This window comes from Trichechus manatus, unplaced genomic scaffold (genome assembly GCF_000243295.1).
Source record: "Trichechus manatus latirostris isolate Lorelei unplaced genomic scaffold, TriManLat1.0 scaffold00081, whole genome shotgun sequence".
NCBI classification, from domain to species: Eukaryota; Metazoa; Chordata; class Mammalia; order Sirenia; family Trichechidae; genus Trichechus; species Trichechus manatus.
In genome coordinates this window covers 212,176-221,579 of record NW_004444017.1, presented here as the reverse complement: position 1 = coordinate 221,579, position 9,404 = coordinate 212,176, and the positions used below count along the sequence as shown (strand labels likewise).

Here is a 9,404-nt window from a genome sequence, read left to right as displayed (position 1 = left end):
TTCACAAATGAGTCTAATCACCAATGCCAGCATGAGGACCCCTGGCTAATGCAACCAGTCATACCACTCATTGTCATCTTGAACCCTTGGTGAATTCTGGGCTTTTCTTCCTGCCTCCTAGCCATTCTATATTACCTTTGACAACTATATCTCATACCTTGTAAGACCACCATTCCCCTGCTTGTAACACTGCCCTCAGTAGGATCTAAGGTGAGTCTACGTGGGCATGTCCTGCCTGGTAAGATCACTTCTTCTTATGCCATCTCCCTGCCTTACCACTACATACCATTGCCAACAAGTCAATTCTGACTCATAGCGCCCCTATAGGACAGAGTAGAACTGCCTCCATAGGGTTTCCAAAGAGCAGCTGGTGGATTTGAACTGCCACATTTTGTCAGCAGCCGAACACGTGAAGGAGGCTATACTTACAGCTAATTACACATTTTTTCCATAAAAGATCATCAGGACTAATTTCATCATGGCTCACTTCCAAGTTTATCTCAAACCCTCATAGCCTAATCACTTACATGCATGGTCCCTCACCACAAGTGACCCCTTGGTGCTACCAGGCAATCCTGCCACATTCCCTAATTTATTCACTCTCCTATTCTCCTAGATGACTATTTCATATCTTTTCCTCCAATTTCCAATACCTCCTTCCCCGTTGTTTTCACTTTCTGATGATGCTGCAGCTTCCTTTTTCATGGAGAAAATGGATTCTGATTGTAAAAGGGAGTGTCTGCAAATTCCCACAACCACATCGACTCAACTACCTGCATCTGTGTTCCTCCCTGTTTCCTGTTTCTGTCCTTTTCCAAGGCCAACCCTTCCCTTTAGGTCTTAGATCCCATTCCCCACTTGCCTTTCCAAAAACAATGCTCTAATTTTTCTCTTTCTACCACATCATCGAATTTTCTTTTTCTACTGAATCATTCTCATCAGCATGCATAGTGTAATAGCGCTTATCTTAAAAAAAAAAAAGTCTCATCACTCTCTATATTCCTTCCATTTCTCTGCTCTCCTTGACACTAAACACTCCGAGTTGTCTTTACCCACTGTCATCAGTTTTTCTCCCTCAATCCTCTCTTTTCAACTCAATTTTTCTAAATCCAATAGTCAATTCTAAGTCTCCATTGTTCTCATCAGCAAAGTTGATTGCTCCCTCCTCTTAAAATACTGGTTTCACAGATCCCACCCTCTCCTGGTTTGCTTACCTCATCAGTCACTCTTTCTTGGCTCTTTTGGTGGCTCTTTATTCTTTTGTTGGCTTTTAAGCATTAGAGTATCCTGAGGCACAATCTTTGAACATTTCCTCTTCTCTTTCTACCTTCATGTCCAGATGATCTAATCCAATCCTCTGGCTTTATCTGTCCTCTACCCCAGGGGATCTCAACTGAGAGTGATTTTTTTTCCCCCAGCAGACATTTGGCAATGCCTAGAGACATTTTTATTTGTCATAACTGGGGACAGGTGTTACTGGCATCTAGTGGGTAGAGGCCAAGAATGTTGCTAAACATCCTGTAATGTAGACGATAGTTCCCTACAACAAAGAATTACCCGTCTTAAATGTCAATAATGCCTAGGTTTAGGAACCTTGATCTACCTGGACCTCCTCTCTGAACTCTAGACTCATATATCCAACTTCCTGCTCAACATCTTCATTTGGATATTTAATGGATATCTCAAACTTAACACGTCCTAAATTAAAGTTTAGATACCTCCCTGCCTTATCCCAGGGTCTCTAGAAAACAGCACCCGAGGCAAGAATTACGTGCCAATGCTTTAATGGAAGGTGTGATCCCAGGGCAGTGACAGTAAGGGAAAAGAAAACTGGGAAGGATGGGACACAAATACAAGTGGTAAGTTACTCAGCTGGTCACTGTTTCATGAGCCACAGGGAGACACAGCCTAGTCACTAGGCCATGTGATTGCTTGTCCATGAGAGGGGCAAAGGGAAAGGGAATTTATCCCCCCACTCTATCTTATCTCCTGTCTACTACTGGTCTAGCTTCATCCCACAAGCAGTCAATACCACCATACTTCTGAGTTGCTCACCTGGACCTGCAGTCTTGTGGAAGCCAGATTCCACTCACTGCAACATGGTCAACTCCAGGAGGCAGAACTCTGCTGCCCACACAGAGTTGGCTATTCCAACAGCAGCTGAGGCAGGGCAAGTGGCCACAAGCAGAATGGTAAGGCTAAGAGAAGTTAAGGAGAGGTCTGAACTGTCCAATACAGTGATAATTAAAATACACGAGGTCCCAGACCTCATGTAGCTCACATTCTAGTGAGAGAAAGAAATTGTCTATGACATCATCATTTACTTATTTTTACTATTATTTTATTATTACTGAGGCCACCAAGCTAGGAGATGTTCTTATAACTTTTCTTTCCCTCATATCAAATTCTGCTATCTTTACTTTCAAAATGTAATCATATTCCAACACTTTTCACAACCCTCCCACTATCTCCCCAGTCTAAGCCATCTTTGCCTATACTATTTAACACCCTCCAACCTTGCTTCTTCTTTCCAGCAGCCAGAGTAATCTTTTAAAAATGCAAATCATATTACTCCGTTGATCCAAGTTCTTCAAAGTCTTTCCAGTACACTATTCTTACCATGGCTTGAGAGGCCCTGCATGATCTGCCGCCGCCTACCTTTCAGACCTCATCTTCTTCTGTTTTTTTTTTTTTTTTCCAATTGTGCTTTAGGTGAAAGTTTACAGAGCAAATTAATTTCCCATTCGATAGTTTGTACATAAAGTGTTCAATGACATTTTTTGGGTTCCCCGCCATGTGTCAGCATTCTCCAAATTTCTGCCCTGAGTTCCCTGTTTCCTTTCGTCCAGATTTTCTACCCTTTCCTGCCTTCTCATCTTTGCTTTTGGGCAAATGTTGTCCTTTTGATCTCATGTAATTGATTGTTCTAAGGAATACGTTCCTCTTGGGTGTTACTGTTTGTTTTATGAGCCTGTCTATTGTTGCCTGAAAGGTGATCTCTGGGAATGGTTTCAGTTACAGGTCAAAAGGGTGTCTTAGGGCCATAGTCTCAGGGGTTCCTCCAATCTCTGTCAGACCAGTAAGTCTGGTCTTTTTTGTGAATTTGATTTTTTGTTCTACATTTTTCTTTCGCTCTGTCCTGGACCGTCTGTTGTAATCTCACTCTGAGCGGTTGATAGTGGTAGCTGAGCACCATCTAGTTCTTCTAGTCTTAGGGTCATGTAGTCTGTGGTTCATGTGGTCCGTTAGTCCTCTGGACCAACTGTTCCCTTGAGTCTTTGTTTTTTTTCACTCTCCTTTGCTCCAGATGGGAAGAGACCAAAAGTAGTATCTTAGATGACAGCTCGCAATCTTTTAAGATCGCAGATGCTATTCACCAAAGTAGGATGCAGAACATTGTCTTCATAAATTATGTTGTGCCAATCGACACAGATGTTCCCTGAGTCTGTGGTCCTTCGCCTTTGAGCCTAGGAACTTTGTCCCATGAGATGTTTGGTTACGTCTAAGAAATTTCCATGACTGTGCCCCTTGTGTGCTCTATCGTCTATATTAATATACATGCAGCACCTACAATTAGATATGTAGAAATACCCACAACCAAATCTATATCTGCAGGTGGGTGTACATCACTCTTCTTTGGCCACTTCTTTCTAGCCATATTGGCCCTCTTTTGCTTCCCAGATATGTTAGGCTTGTCCTTGCCTTAGAATCTTTACATTTGTTTTCACTGCTATCCTTCTGATCTTCCCATTCCGTGTTCTTTTTTTCTTGAAGCTCTCTATTCAAGTGATACCTCTGCAGAGAGGCCCTTCCTATCCATGGAAATCCATACTTGTTAACTCTCTCTCCCCTTTTCTTAATTCTCTTTACCTAACATTATAATATATAGCTTATTTGTTTACTGCCTGTCTCTACCACTAGAACATGAGTTCTGTGAGGTCTTAGTGATTATGCTGTCTCCAGTGCTAGAACAATGTGTAGCACATAGCTGAGGCTGAACCAATATTTGTTGAACGAATAATTATCTTCCATCCTTCATAGATGGTGGGTTTGCATCAAGAATGCTGAGTTCCTTTTGCATCAAGAATTTTGAATTCCTCTTCTCTTTCTACCCTCATGTCCAAGCATTCCAATCTAGTGCTCTGGCTTTAACTACCATCTACCCCAGTGGTTATCCTCTGAGGGTGACTGTTCCCCCAGGGGACATTTGGAGGTCCAGTCCTCCAGTCCTTGGAGGTCCAGTCCTCCAATCCTTGGAGGTCCAGTCCTATTTCAAACACATGTGTCAGGGATGTTGAAGACCTCCTGATCCTAGTATGCCCCCTAATAAAACCCTGAATATAGGAACCCAGGATCCCAGCCTGGGCATTCCAGTCTGTGAATCTCTTCTAGTAAGCAATCTCCAAATGCTGAATCAAGGCAAGTGCACCCACACAAAGCCTAGGAAGATGGCAGTCTCAAGGTCATTTAAAGGAAGGAAAGGGCTACCGGCCAAGGAAGATCGAAGAGCAGGGTAGGGAAAGAGGAGAATAGGGAAGCCCAGTATTGCTACTATACAGTCAGAAAAAGTTTATCATGTCTAGCAGGATAATCTCCAATAAGACTCTAACATGAGCAGCAGCAACAACAACAAAAAACACTTAAACAAGAGACTTGATAGTATTTCTGCACAGAGCTTCATGTTTTATTTATTTTTTGCAATAAAGCAGTAGTGCAGAAGGGTAGGGGACCGTGGAATTACTGGGATAGAGGGATAAGTGTGTGGAAGGTGGGGAAAGGGCAGAGTTAAATATGGGAGAGAGAAGGCTAAGAGAACTCATTGTTCATAAAAGAAAAGCTATGGTATGGATCCGGAGGAGGGGAAGGAACAAGCACTTTTATCTTTCTGAAAGGAATGCTGGGGTATGAATCTGGAGGAGGGACTTAACTAGTTCTGTACCCAGATTGTTGCTCTGCTTGGGCAACCCTGCAGAGGCCCCTGCTTTCCACTAGCCATAATAGAGTGGGGAGGATGCAATCATTGGTTTTGATTAAAGAGGTGGGCGGTGTAGGCGGGAGGCCATGCGATCGGTGGTGGTGCGAAGAGGTGGTCCCAGTGCAGCAGAAGGAACCAATCACTGGCGACTCCGGGTTCTCTCTGCTTCCTTAGAGACTCCGCAGCAGTAGAAGTACCGGAGGTGCTGGCTGCCTTCTCTAGAGCTACGGTCGCCGAGGCGCAGCGCCTCTGGGGGTGCAGCCTAAGCTGCAGTCGAGTGCACCGGCACGCCCGGGCTCTTGCCCCCGTCCCGAAAAATTGCAAGCCTCGCCTGTGGCCCTGTGGCAGGACTAAGATGGGGAAAGATACTGGGAGAGGAGGGTCGTGGGGTGGGAGGTGGGCAGGCGACTTGCTTCTCTGTATTCGTCCCAATTAGCACCAAGTTGGCAGACAACCCCACAAACCCACGGATCCTCGCTCTCCCACAAGTCACATTCTATAGAGATTTTAAAAACAATCTGATCGTAAGAAAACTTCAACTCCCCTCATCGGTCAGAGAGGGGACAGACTCTTAGCATCACTGCCTTCCAGTAACACCATGCAGGAGTAACCCAGGTGATGGTCACTTGCAGAGCTCTCCCCAAACTGTGCATCCTGCGGGGGAGAAACTGAGTCTGCCCTGCAGAGAGCCCCCTGCGGGAGGGGCGGGATGGCTAGCAGAGCGCAGCGATCAAAACAGCTTACTGTGGGACTGCACAAACGCAAACCCCATCCGAGGAGTTCCGCCAGAAACACCACCGCCTGCATTGCGTCGGACCTGACCATTTCCAATGTGAAATCCCCAGAGAAGGTCGCGGCCTGGGACCGAGGGTGTGCGGGGCTGTGTTTCCGTAAGGGAAGTAGAGTTGGTAGTCGGCTTTTCTGGTAGGAGAAGAGAAAAAGCTGTGCTGTCAGGGGTGGGAACTGAATGACAACTCCCCTCTGGCAAACCACCCCCTCGTATTTTCCATCTACCTCCTAGCTCCTGTCCTCCTCCGCCCTCCCCATCCCACGCCCGGGTGGGCCAATCGCTGCTCCACATCCGAGGCGCTTTCTCAGGTTTCTGCTGATCTTGCAGCGCCCAGAAATGGACCGAGCGGATCCGCCGCCGCACGCTCCCTGCTCCACTCTGAGCTTCTAAGACCTCCCGGTGCACCGCGTAGGCTCTGCGAGGACCGAGCTCGGGTGCTGGGAGTGGAGGGGACCTACAGCCATGTAGATCCAGACTCTCTCCCGCCCGCCGCCTCCTTCGGGATCGAATCAAGGGCTTCCATAGTGTTAGGAGGGGGCGAAAGTGCTGTTTATCGTCATTTGTTTCAGAGCTTTGGGAGAGGGTGGCATTTTTGCTTTTCCGCCCCACATCCTCCGGAACTCCTGCACTGGAGAGAGGACGGCGTCTCCAGGTTGCTGGCAACGGGTGAGAATGGGGGTAGGGAATGGACGTTTCCGCGGTACCGGCTCAACAGAGCAACTGTCCAACTGAGAGGGGCGTAGGAAGAGGGGACGAGGCGGCGACTTTGCCCGGGCGCCTCTCGGATGCTGCTGCGGCGGCGGCCGCTGCTCCGGTCCGGGTACTGCAAAGGCGACCTGCCGCATTCCGACTTGGGCTCTCCGCGGACTGAGCACCGCCCCTGCGCCAAACCAGCTGGCCAGGTAGGGGTCTCCCCAGATTCGGGCTGCAGAAGCGGGGCTTGGGGCGACAGGGTGGGAGGTGGGAGGGGGGGAAGGAGGATGCTGCTTGGGACCCAGGACGCCCCCAGCGTCTTTGGGAGCTTTTCCGATCTCTATACAGCCATGTCCCGTACAACAACCAAATAACATAACGTCCTATTTCACAGAACGGTATGTGGACGTTAAACGAGGCATGACTGTAGTTTAAGGAAGTTGTAAACACATGGGCTGTTGGGCATTGGGAAAAGTGGGATGGAAGAGCCCCAAACTTGGATTTCTGGGTGTCTGCGTGTGTGTCTGTCTGTGCGCTTGTGATAACCCTAGCAAAAGCCCAGCGCTTTCTAAAAAAGCTAGAGGTCTGTGCTCTTTGGTGTCTGTAGGTCCGTCCCCTCTGAATGCTTCTGATTTTCTACCCCCCGTATCACTTTCTATTTCTCTGCAGCGTCCATCGATCGCCCTGGTGGGAGCTTAGAAGGCGGCAGGCGAAGAGGGGTAGGAGGGGGGAGAGCCGAGGAGAAGCAGAGGGGATGGCAGGCGTGGGGATCTGCTGAGCTGGCACTCAACCCGGTCCTAGGAGGGCTCGCGGAGGGGAGGGGAGGCCAGGGTGACCCCCACAGCGATGGCCCGGTCAGCTAGAACGGCACTGCGTTAACGCACCTCGGAGCAGGAAGAAATACAAAACAAAAAACAAACCAAAAAACCCTCAGCAAAAAGCTGCACTGGGCTTTTTCGCAGGCGAGGTGATTCCAAATTGAGTCAAAGGCGGGGTGGAAGGGAAGGTAACAGGAAGGCCCAGACCTCTTGACCTCTGCGCTTTGAAGCCCCTCCCCTTGAGCGTGGGGGAGACGCACACTCCGGTGGGGGGGGCGCTAGGGTCCCCCCCCACCCCTCTTCCCTCGCTGTTTCCCACCCCGGGCCCTCTCCTGGCCTCTTACCCCTCCACCTGGCTTCAACCATGACTGTGATGTCGGGGGATAACGTGGACGAGGCATCGGCCGCGCCGGGCCACCCCCAGGACGGCAGCTACCCACGGCAGGCGGACCACGACGACCACGAGTGCTGTGAACGCGTGGTGATCAACATCTCCGGGCTGCGCTTCGAAACGCAGCTCAAGACCCTGGCGCAGTTCCCCAACACGCTGCTGGGAAACCCTAAGAAACGCATGCGCTACTTCGACCCCCTGAGGAACGAGTACTTCTTCGACCGCAACCGGCCCAGCTTCGATGCCATCCTCTACTACTACCAGTCGGGGGGCCGGCTGCGGAGGCCCGTCAACGTGCCCCTGGACATGTTCTCCGAGGAGATCAAGTTTTACGAATTAGGCGAGGAGGCCATGGACAAGTTTCGGGAGGACGAGGGCTTCATTAAGGAGGAGGAGCGCCCCCTGCCGGAAAAGGAATACCAGCGCCAGGTGTGGCTGCTCTTCGAGTACCCCGAAAGCTCGGGGCCGGCTCGGGTCATCGCCATCGTCTCGGTCATGGTCATCCTCATCTCCATCGTCATCTTCTGCCTGGAGACCCTTCCGGAGCTGAAGGATGACAATGACTTCACGGACACCATCCACCGCATCGGCAACACCACGGTTCTCTACGCTTCCAACATCTTCACGGACCCCTTCTTCATCGTGGAAACCCTGTGCATCATCTGGTTCTCCTTCGAGCTGGTGGTGCGCTTCTTCGCCTGCCCCAGCAAGACAGACTTCTTCAAGAACATCATGAACTTCATTGACATTGTGGCCATCATCCCCTATTTCATCACCCTAGGCACTGAGATAGCCGAGCAGGAGGGAAACCAGAAGGGCGAGCAGGCCACTTCGCTGGCCATCCTCAGGGTCATCCGGTTGGTAAGGGTTTTTAGAATCTTCAAACTCTCCCGCCACTCTAAGGGCCTCCAGATCCTGGGCCAGACCCTAAAAGCTAGTATGAGAGAGTTAGGGCTGCTCATCTTTTTCCTCTTCATCGGGGTCATACTGTTTTCTAGCGCAGTGTACTTTGCCGAGGCGGAAGAAGCTGGGTCGCACTTCTCCAGTATCCCCGATGCTTTCTGGTGGGCGGTGGTGTCCATGACCACTGTAGGATACGGTGACATGTACCCTGTGACAATTGGAGGCAAGATCGTGGGCTCCTTGTGTGCCATCGCTGGTGTGCTGACAATTGCCCTGCCCGTACCTGTCATTGTGTCCAATTTCAACTATTTCTACCACCGAGAAACTGAGGGGGAAGAGCAGGCTCAGCTGCTCCATGTTAGCTCCCCTAATTTAGCCTCTGACAGTGACCTCAGTCGCCGCAGTTCCTCTACTATCAGCAAGTCTGAGTACATGGAGATAGAAGAGGATATGAATAATAGCATAGCCCATTATAGACAGCCCAATATCAGAACTGGCAACTGCACCACAGCTAACCAAAACTGTGTTAATAAGAGCAAGCTACTGACCGATGTTTAAAAAGCAAACAAGCAAACAATCAAAAAAGCCCCACGTAGCAGCTTGAAAGACTTAAAAAACAAAACAAAAACTCTTAGTGACTGACCCATGTCACACTTTGTAGATACTTTACTGAATAGTCTTTGAATGCTCTATCTGTCAATGCATTGTTGCATTGCGAATTTTTGGCGTGGCGAACCAGAAGCTTTCAAGATTCATGAAAAAAAGAAACTATTTTCATTTTATTTAAAAAAAACGGGAAAAGAAAGAGTATTTTCTAAAACTGGTTAAAAAAAA

The 9,404-nt window shown here is 49.0% G+C and overlaps 1 protein-coding gene across 1 annotated transcript; it reads left to right on the top strand.

Annotated features, from left to right (window-relative positions):
• Positions 1-7,609: 7,609 nt before the first annotated feature.
• On the top strand, positions 7,610-9,172 carry KCNA1 (potassium voltage-gated channel subfamily A member 1). Its single transcript, XM_004381168.2, has one exon. It carries the CDS (start codon positions 7,641-7,643, stop codon positions 9,126-9,128), a length of 1,488 nt encoding a protein of 495 aa, XP_004381225.1. The 5' UTR covers positions 7,610-7,640; the 3' UTR covers positions 9,129-9,172.
• The last annotated feature ends 232 nt before the right edge of the window (positions 9,173-9,404 follow it).

What these genes read in the sequence shown, in the direction of transcription:
- KCNA1 (XM_004381168.2), top strand. Translation starts at nt 7,641, where the DNA reads ATGACTGTGATGTCGGGGGATAACGTGGACGAGGCATCGGCCGCGCCG.